Below are 22,283 nucleotides of genomic sequence, written 5' to 3'. Positions count from 1 at the left end.
CACGGCCCGCTGTGACTCACTTGACATGTCACCACCGAACTACATCTGCACTCAGCAGACTGATCGAGTGCTGGCTGTGATGTCAGCCTCATTACAGTCATTATCTCAAATTAACAATTGAGACTGTCGACCAAATGAAATGTCCTCTGAAGGGCTTTGTTGATTTACTGATTGTTTTTTTATGTTTTTATACTTTTATGTCTTGTTCGTCCTCCTACTGAAGAAAATACAGAACAGTTTTTCTCTCATGTGTTTCTATAAATCACTAGAAATGTCATTGCTACACTAAACTTTATGGAGTGATTTCTTCTATTTATCTCTTTCATTTAGGCTGTAAACACAAACACATAAAAACAAGTTACACTTAATAAATCATGTATAAATGCCAGTGAAAAAGACATATGCAGTAGATTATGTCAATTAACGAGTCAAAGAATGTTTCTTTGGTCTCAGAGTGAGTTTTATTGAAGCTTTCTGCAGAAAAGATCACACAGGCAAGGTGGATGCTGCGAGTGGGATGAAAAAGTGAGGTGTCTGTGCTCATATATAGTTGCCTCTGTGTGGGTTACGCCCTGACTGTTAAAATGCAGGGTGTGTGTGAATGTATTGTTCTGTGATTGCCTCATTTGGAGAGGAAATAATGCTATCTGTGGTAAGGATGTTTGTCAGTCATGAACAGAATTCAACCAGTGTACTGCAAAAAGGTCACTATTGATTCAGTTGACCTCAGCATCATCTTCTGCAACACATGTTAATAATGATAATAATAATGATGGCTGGAATTTATGTAGCGCCTTTTACGGGACCCAAGTACGCTTTACATAAGTTTGTGAGGACAAGAAGTAATAATGCAAAACATGTTTAGACAGTGGAAGCACATGCTGGATGGAAATGTAAATACATTTCCATTACAAATACAAGAAGACTAAGAAAGTCTACAGCCCCAAAACCCTCCCCTCAACAGCATCTGTCAAATCATAGTTTAGCACAAGTTCTCACTGTAGTCAGAGTGACCTGCACATGGGCCTGTAGTGAGACTGATAATCAGTATTTATAGAGTTTGAAAGGTGGTGATGTTTTTTCGTCTAGCCTTTCCAGCATCAGAAAACACAAGAGCTACAAATGGAGGACTCGAGCTGCTCTTTCAAAATTAGTGAGCTGTGTCCAAATTAAGGTGCCTCCTTCCTTGGTGGCTGCATTTGAAAAACTGCATCAAAGCAGTGCCACTAGGCTGTCCCATTTGAAAGGCCCTGTACTCACCTGTATTAGCATCCGTCCTGAGAGATCCGGTCCCATGTGGTGAGTGCTAAGTACATCTGTTCACACTTAGTAATAAATGCATTCTGAACGTTTCTCCTGTACTCGCGATCGAAACTTACTTCCCCGCTCTACATGTAAATTAAAATGTATATAATTTGTGTTGCGACCAAATTTTAAAAAGTTGAAGTTTACAGATGTGTCCGATATCTTGTGTGAGTGTCGGCATGAGAGAGAGAGTGGTCATGAGACGCTGAATGAATCTTCTGCAGCTGCAGTAAAGGAATATTTCACCAATTTAAGGAAACAATCAGTCATGATGTCATGGTCAGTGTTGATATTTTGGCCAGTAAATGTATCAACAAGCAATGAAGGCTCCAACGGTTGGATCCTTCTCAGGCTACTCCAGGATTCATTGAGCTTCAGTGGTTTATCAAAGATATAATGGGGGGAGCAAATGACAAGACGTCCAATGCTTAATTATCAGACTTCAACTCAACCGAACAGCTAATGTTAAACATGTTTCAAACTGCAGCACTATTGTTAGGTGACAGCGGTAAGGGCAGGACAAGCTGGTGATGCAGATCACAAAGTTCCTCTGCAATGTCTTACTTCGGCCTTTGTGGTCAACACAGTCCAAAATGGCAACAACCTTCGTGGGTCACGTAAATGTGTAGACCGCCTCCGAATTGGGACACAGCTTTGTCAGTGGCTGACAGTAGGAAATGATAGGTTTCCCTCAATGTCTACAATTTCATGTAAAGAATTCAACAGCAACAGACAATGACACATTCAAAAGAACATCTTCTTTTGCAGTAGACCTAAAGCAGAAGGTTCATGTACAGTTGTAAATCCAGTGTTCCATTGATAATGCAGTAGCTAATTTGAAACTAGCTAACATTTACATCTGAAGATATTCACCCCCTGTAGGTTCTGCAATATTTGGAGCTTGCTGTAATAGATGGTAACTGTGGTTTGTTTGGATTCACCACAGGTGTAATGGATCAACATATGACTCAGTTTCACAGCTAAATGAAACTAATTGAAACATCTATAGAAACTTGTGAAATCAAAAACATCTGAATGATAATTCACTTCCGTTTGTTTTCAACAAAGGCAGTATAGTGCCCAGGCTGTTTGTCACACACTCAGCAAACAGAGACCTGGGATGTTTCTGCTCAGCCTGAAGGACAGAGTGAAGAGCTTGGAAGGAGCCGGCAGTAGAGGAACTGGTTCTAAAGAAGTCATTTGATGTGGGTTGGGGCCCTGATCAAGCTGAAGGACATGGATGAAGAGAGAGATCTTGGGGCTACCTTGTTATGAGCCTGCGTTCACCACATCCTGTGTCTGGATAAAGAATTTAGAGGTTATTGTGGTGGCAGTGGTTTCGGTAATTTTTATGGATGTTTTTTTTGTAAAATCTTTAACATTATCCTTTGCAAATGGGCAAGTTACAAACTTTTCAGGGCAAAGTGTTAAGTCTGCTGGGTTTTTAGATGTATAAAATATGCTTTTTGGTGTTATTTTCCTTCAGACAATAATTTTCACCACTGGTACACATCAGATGAAGTTAAATCATTAGTGAGAGAGAGAGTTTTCTTGAAACCACATCTATTGGACATTTGAGAAACTGCAGCTGATCTCACTGGGAGCTAACACACAACGGCTTAAGTCTGCTTAGCTACAGAATGAGACACTTAATTATCAGACAGAGACCCAGGAAAATAATGATGCACAGACAAGAGAAATGGAGGGATAGGAGGAGCAAGATATCCCCCAGCAGGCTGTTCCCGTGGGGGTGAGGCAGAGGGATGGCAGGCTGAGGCAGGGGAGGAGGAGGCGGGGCCTGGGGCATCTCGCAGTGAACCCCGGTCCAGCCCTGGTAGCACTGGCAGGTGAACTTGTTCTTCATGTCCAGGATGTCATAGTTGTTGAGGTGACCGCTGACGTGGAAATGGGGGCCCTTAGGCGCCAGGTTGCGGTGGATGTGGAAGAAGCGTGGGTTCAGGTGTAAGTAAGCATTTGAGTCGAGGCTCTTGCGGACGCACCTGCCATTCTTCTTGCACAATGCTTTGCTGCACAGCTTAGCAGCAGATGTGACATTAATAACATAATGTCCCAGTGGGCCGTCGATATACTTCTTCACTGTCAGACAGTTCCTCTGCAGGAGGCAGGAGGAAAAACACAATCATAAGTCTGTAAAGATATATATTATAAATACCTATGTTTTTTTATTTCACCTATATCTACAAACTAGAATGGCATTCAGAGAGCGCTCTGCCAAGGCCCAACAGTCAACTAATGAAACCACATCAAATGAACTAGATCTGAATTTTCATTTGGATCTGCATTACATACATTCATCAATATCAGTCCCCTAAACAGATTTCTTTCATCAAGATCCATGATTCACCTCAATGTTATGTAAAGTGAAAACAAAATTCTTGGATCAAACCCATGATCTGGATCCACACCAAAATGTTATGGGTTTTACCTAAATAAAAAAAGAAATACATGTAGATGAAAACATCTTTATTTTGCATGTCTGTTGGGATACTTTCCATACCATCATCAGCTGTATAACTGGTTCCCTCCTTTTCCTTGCTTTCTTTTGGTTCAAACACAATTCAGAGCTGATGGGCTGACAGATAGCTGACATATTCTTTGATAATGGTTAATTTGAAACGCTGGAAAAGCCCTATATAAATACAAACCATTTACCATTTGATTTTCCTTACATTTTGCTGTTGTGTCTTTATTATTGTAAAGACAAATCTCTCTTGCTACAGCAAAATCGAAGTAATGAGCATCAATTACATTTGTGTTCAATTAAGAGTTAAGAATTGTTGCTGAAATTCATGGATCTGATGACAAGTGAGCACAAGCCTATTTTCACAATTTCAGTTGTGTCCTGTTATGTTTGAAAATGTCTTTCTGTTGATTTAAGTTTTTCTTTAGGATTTAAAGCAGAGTTTGCTGTAAATATCTTTATTCTGTATTTCACCAACAGAAATACTAAGCAATTAATAACATATATCTCTTGTCTTCTGTATTCAGTCAGAAAAAAAAGCTTTTTCAAACATAGGGTTATGGAGGAGAAATTAATGATATTTTTAATAATCACTGTAAGACGTCATGAAGTCTTATTTTATGCACTGTGACTGAAATAGACCACATCATTACCTTCTGTGGTTCCCTAATACTTGAATACTTGTGGAGTGTTCTATGTAATGTTTGCTGTAATGTAGTGGTAATGTTACAGTATGATGAATGCTCAGTTTTTTGGGGAGTGGTAATTGAGTTTAATATTGGCATATATTTAAACACCTTTATAGTCCATGTTGGTGGATAAAAACTAAGTTTGCACCAATAAAGTCAATGCTTACTCATCATTTTGAAATATTAGTTCCCATCACCTGTGATCTAGAGTATTCAGATGATCCCCAGAGGACGACACCCGATGCTCCCAGAGCAGCGCTCTCCCCAATGGTATGAAGCAGGTCACTCTAAACAGACAGACAGGCATTTTTAGACACTGTGGAGAAATTAAAATTCAACCACTCTCCTTGATTTATTCTACAATCACTTTTGTAGGCTACAAACACACTATTTTCTTTATCTGGAAAAACTATAGCAGCCATCAAGACTGATGGATCAGGTTTGAGGTTATTTTTTATCTGCATTTTATTTTGTTCAGTGGTTTTCTTCTTATTCAAGATATCTGGTGAGCCGATGCTTTCAGCATCTGTCTAAAAACTAAAAAACTTACTTCAGATAGAACCACAAAGGTGTAGGCATAGAAAGGTCTGGAGTAGACAAACACGGGCAATGTGAAGTCTGTACGGGCAATGGACGCAATCCTCATGGCTTCCTTTACTCGATAGTGGACAAACTTGACAGTGTTGGGGGAGGACTTGAGCTCATAGTCAAGATAGATGGATGGGTAGAGGGCTGAGCTCTCCTTCCACAGCCACATCAGATGGTCATTGCGAACGTGCTCGACGTTGGGACATTCGCCAGTGTACTGTTGTGGATGCTGCTTGTACCCATAGTTGTAGCAGTCTGGGAACAGGTAAAACCCCCACAGCCCATTTGGCCGGCGGCCCTCAGCCAGAGCTATGGTCAGGTTCATGAAGTCCTGCCCAGCTCTCTCGAAACTTTCCTTTGCTTCCTTCTCTACCTTGCTCTCTGGCCAGTTTGGGTGAAGCTTCCGGATCTGTTCCTTGGACTTATTGCGGTATATGTCCTTGGAGCCCCAGTTTCTGACCCACTGTGGCCTCCAGTTCTCCCAGTCAATGACACCCAAGCCTCGAAAATCCTTGTGCGGGATAAGCTTGTCAATGTCAGTCCGTGCCTTACTCAGGTGTTTGGAGATGCTCTGGTTCTGCGGCAAGCCACCATTAATGGGGACCCCAGAGTTGGAGTAGTATGGGTAGTATCCCAGGTGGCTGTGGTAGAATATGGTGACATTTGGTCCACTGAGGGTTTCGTTGAGGTTTGCTACGATATCAAAAACACTGAGGTCCAGGTCTACTTTGAATCGAAGGCGGCAGGACTCTGTAGGTGCATTCCACACGACAACAAAAGGACGGTGAGGGATCAGAGGTACACGGGCTGGCTTCATCTGGTCACCCCCAACTTGGAGCTTTACTCCAATGCCAACCCATAAGGTCATCGCAAGGAGATGGGAACCCCATCTGTGCCATAGCCCCCGATTCTTCATGGAGCAATTAGTGGTCCTAAACAGGCTGAGGGGAGAAATTACACATTTAGAGAGGAAATGAAGACATTATGAGCTTCAGTGAACATGGACAATAAAGCAGGCCTGTGGCAGGACACATGAGATGAAGTCACTGAAGTGAATGCTCCAAATTACACAATAGAGCAAAACACAAAGCTCCTCTGTTCTCTGATGGACTGGAATGGAAAAGATGCTGGTTCAAATCCCAGATCAGCACAGACATTGTGGACAGGAAGAGCAATCAGGATAAGTTCCCTCTTTTTCTTTACTTTTCACCCTTTAACATTCATTATGGCCAAAGCTTTTACCACAGTCAGACTGTGGGAGCCTCTGCAGGACTTTCAGCTGGGGCCAGTGAGTCTGGTCAGCTGGAATCTGATTGGTCCCTACAGTGCCCTGTTCTGTCAGTATTTTTTTTTTTTTATATAATAATAATAATAAAAATAACTGTATTTGAATAGCACTTATCTAAACAATGTTACAAAGTGCTTCACAAGAAAAATAACTAAATCCATGACTAGAAGAAGAATAAATTATAATTTTTGAATATAACCATCACATTTGAGCTCAAGAGTGGTTGTTGTAATAAAAATAATAAGTTAAATTTTACATTGGTGTCATCAAGTGTTTCAGCCTATTAATCGGAGTAACATTGAGAGAGGCTAAAGGTAAATCTGACTGGCTACTGGCTTGTATGGCAGTGCTGTGAAAGCCATGTGGCTTGCTCAGTAGATCAGACGTCATTACCTCTGTGACTTTTTATTCTATATATTTATAAATAGAATAAAAAATATAAACTAGTCACTGGCTAACAATACTGATAATTAATAAGAAAATTTGTAAAGAATTATTTTTATTTTCTAATTATTTTTTAAGTAAACATTGTGCTTTAATAAGGAACAATTTTCTAAATATATCCAGTGATGGCTTTGCTCAAAACTATATAGCTAACAGTATCAAGGAATGACTTAAATGTAGTAAGTCAGCAATTTTGCATGCAATGGAAGTTGGACATGTAATTGGCCCATCTGTGTAAAGTGGGGCCGTTTTACAGCCCTTGATTTAGAAAAAGCCTAGATCTGCCACTGGTCTGGTGGCAGTGCAGAAATTCAGAAAGTGAACATCAGTTTACACAACTAGCAAGATACTCAGCAACATTCATTTAGCCATGAAAACAATGATGGGTGGAGCAACATAATGCATTCAAATGAATTGCACACTCTGTCTGATTATCAAGATATTGATGGTTGTCAGCACTTCTTTATGATGTAACCTCAAAATGAATTGTTTGTCTTATAGTGGTGTTAAAAACTCAAGTTGTGGTTTTGACCACAGGATCCATACATTTGTAATAGTTTCACATTATGGCAGAACAATGCCTCAACAAAATGTGTCTTTTTATTGGAGAACCACGTCTATAAAGCTCAAAGCTAATTCTGTGTATACTGTCTCCTCAGTTGCACATACAGTCATTGTCAAACACATGTTTAGCTGTCTTTTGTTTCATTCATCTGAAACTGTTCCCTCAGTTCTTTATGTAAGAGCCCCCTAACACACATACACACACTGTCCCCATCTAATTGCTGTTGGCGCCCCCTCATATGCAAGTAATCCATATTTAAGGTTTTCCAAAGTCGGGGGGAAAAAGACATTGTGACCCAGCTCTTGGGAAACACGACCACTGAGGTTGCCGCTGAGGACGCAACGGAAAATCTCTCATCATTCTAAATAGAATTGTAACCAGAGCAGGGTTGCAGGAAACCACCAGTGGGCTGAAGCCCCTCCAATCATTTCAACTCTTCATTCATCTGAGGAGGTGCGGGCCCAGAGCTGAAATTTTCTGATGACTTTAATGGCACAAGAACTTTACGATCGCAGTAATCCTGGATGTGGATCAGTGAGTGGAGAGTTGAAGGAGATGACAGTGAAAAGTTGAAGAGTTGAAAGTTTATATAGTCACAAATAAATTGTCAACATTTTCCCAGAAAGCATTGTAGGAGGGTTGGAATTCATCTTTTCTTGAAGCTGTGGGTCTCGCACCAGTTTCATAATCCGCCCTGAGTGATGGTTTTTCTGGTTATGCTGATCCAAAACAAACAAAGTGCGGTTAAGCCAGTCAGACTGTCCTCCAAACCATTGAGAGGCCCAGAGCCGCTGGACCCCCCAAAACACAAAGTCTGAGTCCAGACTGACACAGGAGACACCGTTTGATGTTTTGTCTCACACAGAGACAACAAACCGGTGAAAAGCAACTCAACTAATTTGATCCAGATGTGGACAGAGGGGGGTGAGCTGTCAGCCTGAGCTAACCCTCCTGATGGTTTGCCACCATAGTGGGTTAGCTCTAAGGAATGCCATGAAATTTGGTTTCAGACATAGAGACCATGAGGAGGAAGCTGTTGGATATTAACTGTCTTGCACCAATCCATTTAATTTCCCATTGCATAAGACAGAGGTCAGTGATAGAAATACATTATTCATGTGAACTACTAAGCAAACTAGCCAGCCAGTCAAAGCAGCCTTCTGACTGGGCTGTTTACTTCCTTGTATCATATTATTGTTCTCAAAAAAATGTCATCTGCACAGGGCTGCTGAAGAAGAAACAAAAGCTCACCAAGCTAGTATACTTGCCAAGTCTCGATCTGCCACGTCAGTATGAGTCTTAAAGGTAGGGTAAGTTGGTCATTTGTTTCTGAAACACTTTGAATCTCATTTGTTGAAATACCTTCCATCCTTCTGACCAAATGAAATGATTTGCTGACTTACCTTACTGTCACTAACTGATCTGCCTGCCAGCACCCTCCCCGTGCTCTCACTGCACATCTGGAGTCTTCATCAGAATCTAGTTTTATTGCCAAACAGGTTTACACATGCAATGGATTTGCTACGATGTATTTGTGCAAGTATAAATATGAAAAATATAAAAATAAAAACAAATATTCAACATAGAAAATACTATAAGCACCAGGAGAGGGATTGTGGAATATGTTAAGAACTAGATTGTGCAAAGTACAGTTAGTCTGGATGGACATACCCCACTAAAGCAGAGACGACAGAAGTTATCGAGCGAATCAAGGAGAAGTCGTCTTCTAGCAGTGGTCAGGCACTGCATGTTCATATGTGCTGTATCTTTTTGATGAGAGGGCCAATAGGAGGGATTGAGATGCATCGATTGTATAGAGTAGCCTGCTCTTGCCAGTTTCTCCAGGCTTACAAACCTTAGCTTTAAATATGCACTTTTTTGGCCACATACCTAGAACAGTTTGATAAGAACTGAGGATAGTCCAACAAGTCCCAGATGAAAGGTCATCACCAGCTGCTTTAATTGCATTATAGAGCTATTTATTCCGAGTGTCGTAATTATGATGAGAAAAGATAATATTTGTTTCACACTACATTGTTTGACTGTTTCTCAACTGGAGAAAAGACAAGGCTTTTAGGATCAGGACAAGCTGATGTGTTTGCCAAATGTAATGGTGGGATGGCTGGATCATAAACTGTGATCAAACTGATGCCTGTGTTTGCTGAATTTGTATCTGAGGTGGTTTGGCCGTGGTGTGTGCAGATGTGGAGATGATTCTGGGGTCTCCGACTGAGTCTGGATGATACTTTTGATTCATGAGCAGCTTGTACAGTGTAGCCTGGAAAATATGAAGCTGGCCTTGAATTAACAGTTAATGATCCAAGCGTTAATGTCCAGCAGCCAGAGACACCACACATGATGGTGTGTGTGTGAGCGTGTGTGTGTGTGTGTAATGGGGGGGGCCTTTAAAACCACAGAAACTCTGAGTCAGACTGCTGATTTTACTCCCAACATGTGTGGAGTTGCTTAATAAGTGAGCTGATTTAACACAGTATTCTCCAGACTAGATGTCTTCATGGGTCTGATCCATAACGGACCCTTCAAAAAGAAACCCGATCATCTGTTAGAGAGCTGAGGACAGCCAGAGCTCGTCCCATTTGACTGGATGATAGTGAGGCCTGATGCAAACTGTGATGGATGGGAACAGACCAAAACAGTAGCAGGAATCCCGATCAAAGACAAGACCAGCATAACCAGACAGTTTTCCGACACTTTAGCGCTCACACTCTAAGCCTCATAAAACAAATTTCTCTCCTGTTATTATATGGAAACCATTTTTTCTTTTCCTTTATTTAAGTGTTTTCACATTCAGACATTGTCAAACTCTCACTCAAAACCCTGCACTTGCTCGCAAATAGCCCCTATTTGTGCTTATACTTGCTCTGTTTGTGCTCAAACTGTGCGCTTGCACACAGATATTTTGTTGCTTGGACAAACTTAATACATTCACTGGGCATGTGTTTGACTATTTATTTCAAGTATAACTACTATGGATGCAAAAACTCAGAATTCAGACACAAATACAATATAATTGAAGGGGTGTAATTGCACAGGATCACTTATGTCAGAGGCTTCTTAAAATGCCGCATCAATGAATAAAGTAGAGTCTACACACTGACTCCAAACCGCAAATGATCCATGTCAGGTCTTCATCAGCTCAAAATGCTTAAAAACGGCCACCACACCCATTTACAGCATAAACGCAGCGATAGGCTGAAGGGCCGCTGATGACAGGTGTGGTTAACCATCCAACTTGCCCGCAGTGATAAACAGCTCCAAGTTAAAAACAGTGCAAAGAGATACAACACATCTTAGTGATTAGAGATGTCAAACTATCCACAATACTGTGAAGATAATGTAGAGGAGGGGGAAGTTACAGTGTACAAGAAGCAACTTGAACTTGAAACATAATAACACGATAAATCACTCAACAAAAACTGCACACATGCATGAGATACGTGACTATAACTTACAAAAACATGTTTGTGTTTAAAATGGCTGCTCACATGTATAGACATAAATATAATTGTCTTTAGTTTTGACTTCCATGCTTCAGCGGGGGAACTATCCTTTAGAGAGTGACGACCCCATGACCTTTTCCTCTCGCACCACCCCAGATCAAACTCTACTCATAGGACTAAGTATAGCCAAATCATCAGGACAGCGCGATGCAAAGTATATGGTGAAATAAAAAAATCTGATTATTAAAAGGATCTATCAGGACTGATGATATGTGTCATGGCTGCCAGTACCTTAGCTGCTATAGTTTATCTGAGGATGTGGAAGAAGACATGTTCAACTGTGGCCACAGACTGAAGGCACACTGCCCCGCCCCCACTGACAACAATGCACTGGTTGCCACTGAACTCGGCACTGCCCTCTCTACGGCTATTTAGACTTGACATGCCAAGTGTGACGCTGAGTAGAAGAGCGGTTCTTGAGATATGCATTCCACATACAGACAGACATTTGTGGAATTAGTATGTAGATATTGAATAGTCTGTCCATCGTTTTATTGGGGAGGCAGTAGGATGTTTAGTTTGTGACACTCACACATGTGAACTTTGCATTTGCGGATCAGTTTAGGCCTCAGTCTGCTTCAAATAAAGTGCTCTTGGTTCGTTGACACCTCAAACAACCTGGTTCATTTGAATCCTACAGAGGCCTTTTTACAGCACCGTGGCTCTCACACACACTGATTATTTCTGGTTCATTTCCAGCTTTCAGTGGACTCTTGATTACGTTCACATGTGTTTTTCAGGCTGCGGTCTCCTTGCTGCACTTTCCAGATGTGATTTGTATTGGCTTTTATTAACACCAGCGCTCAGACACTTCACTGCTGCAACAACGGGAAGCTGCGTTTTACATTTCTGCCTTCACGGTTCAGTCATTAAGTCCATCTGTGCAATGGCCTGCCTGTTCTGTTTTTTTTCTTCCTGGAACACAGTGTACCAAACATTACTGCTGCAATTAAACTCCACTGACCAAATGATTGGTAGGACGCAAAAAACTGCATTTCACTGTGAGGGCAGGACCAGTCCACCAGTCAGGCTTGTATTCAGTTTTACAATAGATCACTAACCCAAGCATGAAATAATTTCACTCAAATATCAGAACATCAGACCAGAACATCGTGGCAATCCTCAAGTGAAAGATTTTACGTTTTCAATATTTGCAATAAAAAACAGTTTCATGATGAATTTGACATACCTTCCTGTCTCTGCTGACCATGCTGTGGATCAGAGCCTCCTTTTAGATGATTTCCACACCTCTAGGGTTTTAGGCACAGAGATTGTCTGTCTGAAAAACTGTTCAATTGTCTGTTCCCCCCTCTCTCAGGTCCCCTGGGTTTTATTGGGGCAGAGATGCCCTGCTATTGTTGGCTTGGCCCCTCCTCAACTGTGTCCAACAGCACTCTGATTTAGTGAAACAAACAAGACAGTACACAGACATGTATTATCCCTGAATGTTGGCTTTCACTATATAAAGTTTATAGCAAGCAGGGTGTGAGACTTCAATCTGAATGTTGTGTGTAGAACTCAAGCCTTGTTATTTTCAGTCTGGCTTTTAATACATTTAATTGTATTTATTACACACACCTTACACACGCACTGAACTCCAGAGATTCTCTGTAGTTTCTCTGGAGGAGGTGTATGTGTGAACACAAATGTCCATGTGAGGGCCTCAGGAGGTTCTGTGGACTTTCTCCGTCTTTTTCTTGTGGCAAGAGCCTGCACCAGTTGGGGCAGTTTGAGCCTACACCATCCCCATTGATTATTGTGCTTTAAAGAAAAAGAAAATAGATAAATTAACCAAAAACCTGGTTTGATGTGGTGGTTTTGGTAATTTCATTCAACTCTAATTTTCAACTCAAATTACACTGTACTTCCAATCTAAACATTGTCATCAACATTGTCCACTAATGATACAAAAGCTCTCATTCAGGATGTGTTGTGACTTTGTTTTCATTTGAATAATCCCTTTCTTCTGCAGATGTCGTGTCAAGTCCATTAGGGAGAGTGACAACATCCAGCTCTCATTAAGGCTCAGTGACGGACTGTTTGCAGGAGTAGCTTAAAGTGAGTCAATATTTATCACACCATAATTATCTAGACTGATGTGTCACAAAGAAATGGTTGTTTGTGTCATCATGAGAAAATTTAAACTAAAACCTGCCTCCGCTGGACAGACAGTTGGAGTATAAATGTGAGTGTGGTGCAGAGGAGTTGACAGAGCGTTCCTCAGTCTCTGATGACCAAAGTGAGTAACATCACATCCATAGAAACAGAATGATGTGGTTCGGGAGGTAGAGCAAGTCGTCTTCTGACCAGTAGGTCGGGCGCTGGATCCCAGTTTCCCCCATTTCACATGCTGGTGTCTTCGAGCAAAAATCCTGAGCCCCATATTGGGGCGATAAAGATAAAGAAAGATAAAGAGTGTGATGAAGAGGGTGGTGCTGCACATAGATGCACTGTATGAAGGTGTGTGTGAATGGGTCAATGGCAAAACAATTCCGTCTTTCTTCTTCCTTCCGCCAGGAGCAGACCCAGGGGTGGGGCCTGTGGGGGTTTTGGCCCAGGCTGAAATCTGATTGACCCCTGAAGTGCCCCTGTGCCTCTTGTCCAGTAGTCCAGTTGTTAAAAAAAACAACTACAACTGCTCACTTACAAACAATCCAAACAATAAATGTGACAATTTGTCAAGATTTTTTATTCTCTAAGCGTTTTTATACAACTTTTATCATTCAATGATGTGTGGATTTGCTCAAAGCTACAGAGCTAACAATAAACAGGGAATGACTTGAATGTGCAGCTTTCTTACGCAGTAATTGTTGAACATATAATTGTGCCCATTAAAAAATTGAACCCCTTGTGGCTCCTGAAAAAAAGCTCCAAGATCAACAACTGATTTGAAGATGAAAATGCAGTTTCGAAGCATGAAAACATGTCTATATTTTTTACAAGTGAATTATTGTAAGCTATCAAATAAAATAGCAAATCAAGGGTAAGTTTTTAATTGTTCAATGGACTGTACCTGCTCCAGGATACTTAACTCTCAGGGTCTTCAGTGGCAGCCCTGGGCCTGATTCTTGAAACTGTAGTGACCTTGGAAAAGGTGTTGAAGTCAGTCATACTTTTCTCACATATCTGCTCGGCTAAGGAAACATCTGGAGGATTATAAATGAACTCTTATTACCGCCGCACCTCTGCATCAGCATCTCAGAAATGTACAGAATCATCAGTTTGTGTCTGCACCAACAGACTGAATCAACACAAAGGTTTACTTCCTAAAAGCCATACGCCCTTTCACCTGAGAATGACTGCGACTTAGTTTACACTGACAAAATATTAACTTACATTGTATAAATATTATCTTATATTAGATCAAATTCCTTCATCTGCAGAAATAAGTGAATAGAAGACATTTCGTCTGTGTTTTCGATGAGCTTTTCACCCTGTATGTGGTGCGACACAAGGCAAAGTTCATCCCTATTCATTTTCCATTTGGACTAACACTTATAAGAACTGTGAGATAACGGGGCAGAACAGCTAAAAGAAAGGTAGAGATGAAAAGTTTAATAGTTTCTTGACAAAAGTTTAGTCTTTACCTGCTGTGATAGAAAATGATTGTGGTTTCCTGGGCATTTATGTATGTCCTTTGCTTCAAAGATTACAGATGACCTTTTCCTGGATCAACACCATCTGTAATAAGCTATTATTACTTCTGTCCAATACATATGGGCTCGTAGGGGCCTAATAAACCTACATGCTTCCTCTCACACCAGTTGGGACTGTGATCAGATCATTAATTATTTGTTCCAACGCCAGTAGCTGCAGAAGCTGCTACCAAGACATTGCATTATTACGCATTGTTAGATCCCTATAAGACTACAATAGAATGTAATTTACAACACATTATGTTTCTTTTTGCACATGTGCACTGTAAAACATGACACACAAGTCAGGAGTTTTTGCACCACTCCACGTCTTACTTAAAGAGTATTCATCATTAACCTTTCTTACTTTAATCATTAATACTTCATCAAGTTTAACTTTATTTTAAAAAATCAGTATCCGATTGTACAGAAAAAAGCTGTTCTACCTTGAAGGTACTTACAATACAAATGACATGTACAGTAACGTATTTTCACATCCTCAGATTGAACTGCTGCTCCTAAGCGATGCTGCTGCACAAGCAGGAATTCAGACAACTCCATCACGCTCACTCAAACTGCCCCACCAGCAGCTGCTTGGTTTCATATGGCTGACTATGGTGGAGGTGAAACAGTTGCTGTCAGCTGTGGAAATATTGGAAATGCTGAGTAGAGCAGGTGGATGTTAGTTCTAGACACAGATCTGTGGGAATAAGAGTACAGGCTGGCATCCACACAGCTTTGTCATCAGTCCAGTATTTATCTAGCGGGAGCTAACATGCAAGCTTTCAGAAACCCCACACCTGCATTAAACGGAATTATTGGTGTTCAGACTGCATGCAACCTCAAAAAAACTTCAGAAATGAACTAAGTCTTGTCAACATATCGATTCAATAGTGTTCAGACACATTAAAGCACTTTAAAAGTTCCTGAAACACACACACAGCAGCCGCACTAATGGAACTTTTTGATATATTGATTTATTCTGTCCAAATGCACTTAAATTATTTGTAACTTCTGTTGTGTTTTCAGTGCTTTTACACAAATTTTTTGGTTTTAGAGAGGCAGTGGTTGTCTTTCTGTCCACCACCTTGTGCTGGACTAGTATATCCCAGCAACTAGATGGTCAGAATATGCTCAAACAATAACATGTTTGGAGGCGCTGCAAAGCTCATCTGGTACAACCAGGACCCCGTGTAGTGAGGCATCAGTCCGAGTGGCCCAGGTTCTGGCTTGAGACCCTTTGCTGTGTGGATCCCTTCTGTATCTCTCTTCCCCTTTCACACTTACCTGTCACACTCACACTTTTCACCTGTCACATACAGGAGAAAAATGCCCCAAAAACATCTTTAAACAAAAGAACAAGTTTGTGCAAAATATCGTTACTGGAAGACACAAGTATATATTGTTGTTTTGAATGGCCATCATTAGCCATCATTAATAGACATGGAGATAACAGGGCACATGTTCAGACAGTTTCCTTGAAGACATGCATGAGTTGTCGTCTCCACAGGTGACAGAAATACTGAAAGAAAGAAGGGCTTTTATTGAGAAGCACCTTCCACTCACTGGGACAGTAACTTCACATCTGTGAATGAACATCGGAACAGGAAGCAACACAGACAGACAGACATGATGACTCCCATTATGTTGTGCTGCAGCCTTTTTTATTAGGTTATGTCGGCAGACTGCAAAAAAAGAGCCCAGGTTACCTCTGGGCCACGGGAGAGGATTCCGGGTAGAAGACATATGCCCAGTCCATTTGTCTGAAGCCTCATGTTTTACTGGTGAATGAATTTCCATCCATTTTGGCGAGGGAAGAAATCAAGAAATCCATTACACAGCGTTTCAGGTTTCATTGATTAAAATGTAACATGGCAGGAACAAACGACTGCATAAAACATTTTTAGCTGTAAATCCTGAATCGCATCAAAACAAACAGAACTCCTCATAACAAACAAGAAAGAAAATTTAAGACTAATACCCAATATAACTATTCATAATGATGATAAGGACTATATAAATATATCGTTATACATATCTTATTGAATGAAAGCACAAATCAAGAGCATAGCCCTAAAAAAAAGAAGAATATTGTGCTTTTAGTATGAGAACAACTCGCTTAAAGGTTCAGTGTGTAAGATTTATGTGAAAGGAAGTTTTGGCAGAAATTGAATATAAAATAATCCTAGTGATGTTTTCACTGGTGTGTTTCATCTACATTGTATGAATTGTTGTTTTCTTTACCATAGAATAAAATCATTTACACCATGTATCTAATCTAAATGTCTGCTCGATATCAGAGGATATGGCTGCAAAGGTGTTTTGTGGACTCAAACGATTCACCCACCCCTCTATCGGCTTAGTGGTGAGTAGATAATGAGTGAACTTAGATTTTTGCGTGAACTTTCCCTTTAAGAGAAAGTCAATCTATGAATGTATTTGCCATGACAAGGTGCAGCACTATGACTCCCATGTATGTCTGTGTCTGTGTCTGCGCCTGTTAGTGGGTGTGTCATCAGGAAAAGTAATCCCCAACAGAATTGATGAAGCTGCATTGGCAGAGTAAGGTAAGTCTGACATACCACCTACTAATGCACGAATGTCACTTTTTCTTCCATAATCTTAACATTAGCCAAATGTTTATCTCCTCAAGTGTCGAGATCTTTGTTCATGTTTACCACACTCAAATCTAGAAGTCGCTGAAAGATCGGTGTGAGTGACAGATTGTAGAGCGGAGCACTCTACAGTCTTTAGTTTGAGTTCTGTGGTGTGCCCTCTACTGGAATCCTCCAATAACATGCAAGGTTCACGAAGCTGCCACTTTCCTACACAAATGCCTTGATCTCCTCTTACTCACTCGCATCCACTCCAATCTGGGTGTACAGTCTGAGAATAATCTAAATTACTATTAAAATATTATCATGTGTGACATTTGATGTCTTCATTCTTCAGAGTTCAGGGGTTTGTGAGTCCAGGCGGAGTCAGACATGGTTAATTTGGCCCACTGCTACAATCTGATATCCGATCATCTATTGATATGAACACATCAGTAATTGTATTCAGCGACACTGTGATTGGCCCTTGTGGCCCAACAAACCAGCTTGATGCATCAGGAATGGTGGCACCTGTCAGCCACTCCAGTTTGAAGGCACTTTTTCTTTGTAAGTAAAGCTCAGAGACCTTCAAAATAGACAGCCAATCACCCGTGAAACAAGACTTTGCTTCTGAGTGTTAACTTCAGGATTTAAAGAATGACCACTGTGGCTTAAACATCACTTTAAAGGTCATTCCAGCCACTTTAGAGACATTTCTAGGAACCACTGGTGCAGAACGTGGCTGGATTTGCATATTGCTGTGCTACGGTCACTTAAAGCTGATGAACTGATTAAGTGTGGGACAACTTTTCTCCTGAATTATTTATTTTCCCAGAAAATCAGTTCATTGTGACCAGTTTCTTTATATATTAATGTTCTTACCTGAATAAATCTAACTTCATAATGTGATGAATTACCAGATTTTGTGTCAAATTTTTTGTTTGGCTGAATATTGAATATCAGTTCATTTTAAAAATGGCATTTAATGTTTTAAATGTTGATTGTCGTAACTACACATTTACTGTTTGTTGTTGGTGCCTTTTATTTGCCCCTGAAACATTGATGGGTTCCCCCAGCTGGGGTTCAGTCCTGTGTCATGTTCATGCTCTGTGTGTTTGGTTTGTGTGAAATCAGATGAAAGTTGAGGTTGGACAGCCCAGTGTCTTCTGCCATCTAGTGGTGTCATTAAAGAAATACATAAATATCTTTGCTATAATGAAGATCTTTCTTTAAAATAATTGGTGGTTTTACATATTTAACTTGTGGAATGTAAGAAGTTAAGAATATAGCAATAAAAAATAAATCATATTCACATTAAATATGACACTTTTTTAAGGTGTCACAAGTGAAAAACAATGCATATAATATTTTTAAATGTGAGACTAAAGACATCTTTACAAGTTTGACAGCAGATGCAATTTGCCACACTGTAGTCAGTGATAAAGAACTTAAACATACTGTCTTTGCACTTGTTTCTCCCTCTTTTATTATGTTTGTTTTTACTGTAGTATTGAAGGAAAGCAATGTATATGAACAAATGCATATTACTATCGAACGTGGAGAGCCAGGCAGCCGTGTCAATTTTTAAAATCAATAAGTTACTTTACACCACTGTTTTAAAATACATTTTTGTTGGTATGTACAGATTATTTTTTTTTTAATTTACAACCTAAAAACAAAAACATTGCAGTACTTTTGTTAACCTTTACTATGTTTTATTCCTCTACAGGATCATAAAATAAACAAAATAGACTATAATGCAATGCAGCCATCAGAGTTTCAAATTGTACAGGAAAGGCTTTTACTTTTGATCGTATTTTCATATTATATTATTAATCTGTATCCAACAGCAGGACCATCATTTTAAAGTTTTTGAAGGAACCGTGGAAAACAAATAGAGAAATCTCCCAGATGAAATAGACTTGTTATGATGAAACACCTGAACAAGAACAGAGGAAAAGGGCAGATGATTGTCATCAATGTCTATACCTCAGTTGAGCAGAGTTTGCTCTGCTGGAAATATGCTGCCTCACTAACCCACAAATACAACTCCCCCATCTTCCCCTCACCATCTGTTCAAACTGAGATAAACTGGTGTTCACAGGTGTGAATTAAACAAGAACAAATAAGTCAGATCTCATACTGTCGTTGCATTTGACAACCTTTACTCACACTCATCTTCTCTTCATGTAATTTCTCTGTTCTCAGTTTAGTAATACAATTATCACACAAGGTTTATTCTGTTTTATTTACATTTGACCAGCATTTGCAGTTGTCTTTTTATAATGTTTTAATGCATTACGTAAATCACTTTGAATTGCCTGAGTGTGTCATATAAACCTGCCTAGCCTTAGCATTATAATACCTTTTAAGTTTAACACCTCAGTCAAGAGAAGAGAACACGTGAATGCGCTAAAGGCTCAAATCAGCATGCTGACACTGATGTTTACATTAACTACTAATCACAGACAACAGCTCAGAGGATCATTGTAGTTAGAGTTATTCACCTTCTGGGGATGAGTTGGAATGTTAGACTTTGAATTGCAATGCATCCTGCCATTGTTGGGATATTTCAGTCTGATATTTAGCCAACAGTTTGTTGTCAGGTAGTCCTTAAATTTCCAGATTCCATTCCTGCCCTGTACAGGAAGTAGCTTTTATGAGATGATCCATGTTATGCTACCTTCAGCACAAACCTTTGGATCCCCACCTGGAAAGTTTCAGGTGTAGTTTGTTAAATCTAACATCTTGAGCTTGTGGCTGTAATAAACACTGATGGTTCTACAAACACAAGAAGGATGTCAGTCTTGAAATACAAGTTCTTAATATTTGTGAATGGTATTAACTCTTCCTGTTTGGCCTTTGCACAGTGTTTCATACAATAGAGTGAAGAAGCAGCTGGTCAGCAGATTAGAGTTTGTAGTTAATGCCGCTGATGGGCTTTGACTCTGCAGCAGGTGGGCGAGACCTGCGGGATGCCCACCTCCGCTGCCGTCTGTCCATCTGCCACCACTGCCTTCACAACCTTCGCCCTCATTTTATTTGCTTTGATTTAAGACCAAATAAATGCATCGAAGTTTGTTATGACAGAGCAGCAGCTATGTGTTTCTTTAACGTGGAAATGTCTGCATGTCTTGCAGTTCCATGTTGGGGGGTGGTGATGGATTAAACAGATTAGATTTAGGGAGAGGTGGGTCATGTTAACTGATTGGGAGGACCATACGGGTCTCTGATCTTGATCTGATCTTGAAAATCAAAATCAAAATCACTTGTGTACCACAGGCACATAGCGTCTCTGAGGTCAGGTGCCGTTTGACAGTGGTATGCCACTGTCAGACTTTCAACACCAACTGATGCATGTGCAAATGTGATTCCAGTAGGCTTGTTCTATGATTACTATAACTAACTTTGTATATCTTTTCTGTCTTTGTTGCCAATTTTCACACAAGATTGCATTACTTTCAGGATTTACTTAGTCAGAATAGTCCAGTGAGAGTTGTTGTCCTGTCTCCTGCAAGAAAGTCCTGCAAAAACTTAATAAGAAGCAGCAAACATCAAAACAAGAAAGATTAGGGTTAATGTTGAAAGGATGAAGGGGTATGGAAGTTGACAAGCAACACATAAACATTCATGACAAGGAACAAGAGCTTGGGGTTTATTGTATTTGAGTGGAATAAAACAAATAAAGCAGCTATTATCATTATCTTTTTATTGATTATGGATCATGAGTTTTTGTTTGGCAAAGGTATCATTCATAATGATGAAACAAGCAGTAATCACCAGATTCTGCATTTGCCGTCCACGCTATATGGATCATTAGAGCAGCTCATTATGTTGGTTTTCTGTCTATAGCATTTTAAATTCTCGATATGATAACAATGTTGTTTTAGTTGGTCACAGACTATCTGTTGTAGAAGCTAATGTTTCAGATCATTTTCTCGGCAACAGCTGGAGACCAAACAGCAACTCAATGGATGAATTTTGGACTTCCATTCATCAGGTGAACACAATCTTCACAACTTCATATGAATACTAATGTAGCTCCTTATTTGGTGGATATGTTTCTGAGCAAGTTTGTTAAAAAAAATGTTTTTCAAATAGTGTTGTGTTCATAGCTTATTGTGGCTCAAAAAAATTAGTATTATCTAGTAAGTTAATTAGTATCTTAATTGACAGTAAATGTCAGTAAAGTGAAGTTCATTGAATTGCTTGACAAAAACATTGTTTAGAGAATAGCTGTCTTCTTGTCGACAGAGGTGATCAACCTACACTCCATTGTTCCCTTTTAGTACATCCACCTATAGACGTCCTCCTATACAATGGCCTAAAATAGCAATTAAACATGTCCATCTGTAGTATCAGGATAATCAGTAATTAGGAGTTGATAAACAAAAGTTACAAAAGTTATATTTCAGGCCTCTTTTTTCTTTATTTCTGTACGAAAATGTCCTGACCTGACTGACTCATGTCAAATATGAAGAAGTGTGCAATTCAAACAATTAATTCTGCCATCAGTAATTGTTTAATTCTTGTAATAATGAGTATTTGAGAAAAAAGGAACTTTTAGTTCCAGGGTTTCTGCAGAGCCCTGCCTTTGTTGTGGCAATGGGTACTATAGTTCCACTATTTCCCTCAGTACTACATTCTTGTCTTTACAAGTCAAGTCAGTTTATTATGTAAAATTATCATTTTTGTTTTTATAACAATTATGTACTTTCTGTCTGGATAAATGTAGAATTATTATTATTTCTTATGTGATCAGATAACAATGTTTTCCCTTAACAAATCCATCATATGTTCAAAATATTTTATTACCCTGCTATCATATAAAATGTAATACTATGAATATAAATATTTAGTATTTAATAAATTATTTATCCACGTTTCCACAGCCACCATCTGGCCCCTCCCTTTCTACGTCACTCCTCCCTTTCCCTCCGCAGAGCTGCATTCCTGCTGCCACATCGGACCGAACCATTTTGTTTTAGCAACGACATATTAGCCTCGTAGCGAACCATAACACTCATGACACAGGTAGTTAACGTGAAAACAAGCTGAGCTGGTGTATTCATGTCTGTGCGTTTATCAGCTTCATAACATTATCCACATTACTGGGAGTGACTCGAGTTTTTCCAAAGCAACACCCCCCCTCTCCTGTCATTTTAAAGTGGT

General features: G+C 39.9%; 1 protein-coding gene across 2 annotated transcripts; it reads right to left on the bottom strand.

Moving 5' to 3' along the window:
- Positions 1 to 351: 351 nt before the first annotated feature.
- hyal6 (hyaluronoglucosaminidase 6) lies at positions 352 to 12,209 on the bottom strand. 2 transcript variants are annotated; one of them, XM_069528909.1, is made up of 4 exons: positions 12,072 to 12,200; positions 5,027 to 6,005; positions 4,674 to 4,763; positions 352 to 3,418 (listed from the first exon to the last, which is right to left on the bottom strand). In XM_069528909.1, the coding sequence occupies exons 2-4, from the start codon at positions 5,978 to 5,980 to the stop codon at positions 2,939 to 2,941; spliced, it is 1,524 nt and encodes a 507-aa protein (XP_069385010.1). In that variant the 5' UTR covers positions 5,981 to 6,005; positions 12,072 to 12,200; the 3' UTR covers positions 352 to 2,938. The 2 variants fall into 2 exon arrangements, with proteins under 2 accessions (XP_069385010.1, XP_069385009.1); XM_069528908.1 differs by having other exon boundaries at positions 353 to 3,418; positions 5,027 to 5,996; positions 12,072 to 12,209.
- Between the last annotated feature and the right edge of the window lie 10,074 nt (positions 12,210 to 22,283).

The sequence above is a fragment of the Paralichthys olivaceus genome, chromosome 7 (genome assembly GCF_024713975.1).
Source record: "Paralichthys olivaceus isolate ysfri-2021 chromosome 7, ASM2471397v2, whole genome shotgun sequence".
Classification (NCBI taxonomy): domain Eukaryota; kingdom Metazoa; phylum Chordata; class Actinopteri; order Pleuronectiformes; family Paralichthyidae; genus Paralichthys; species Paralichthys olivaceus.
The sequence above is the reverse complement of the archived record's forward strand: the minus strand, read 5'-3'. Positions and strand labels throughout refer to the sequence as shown.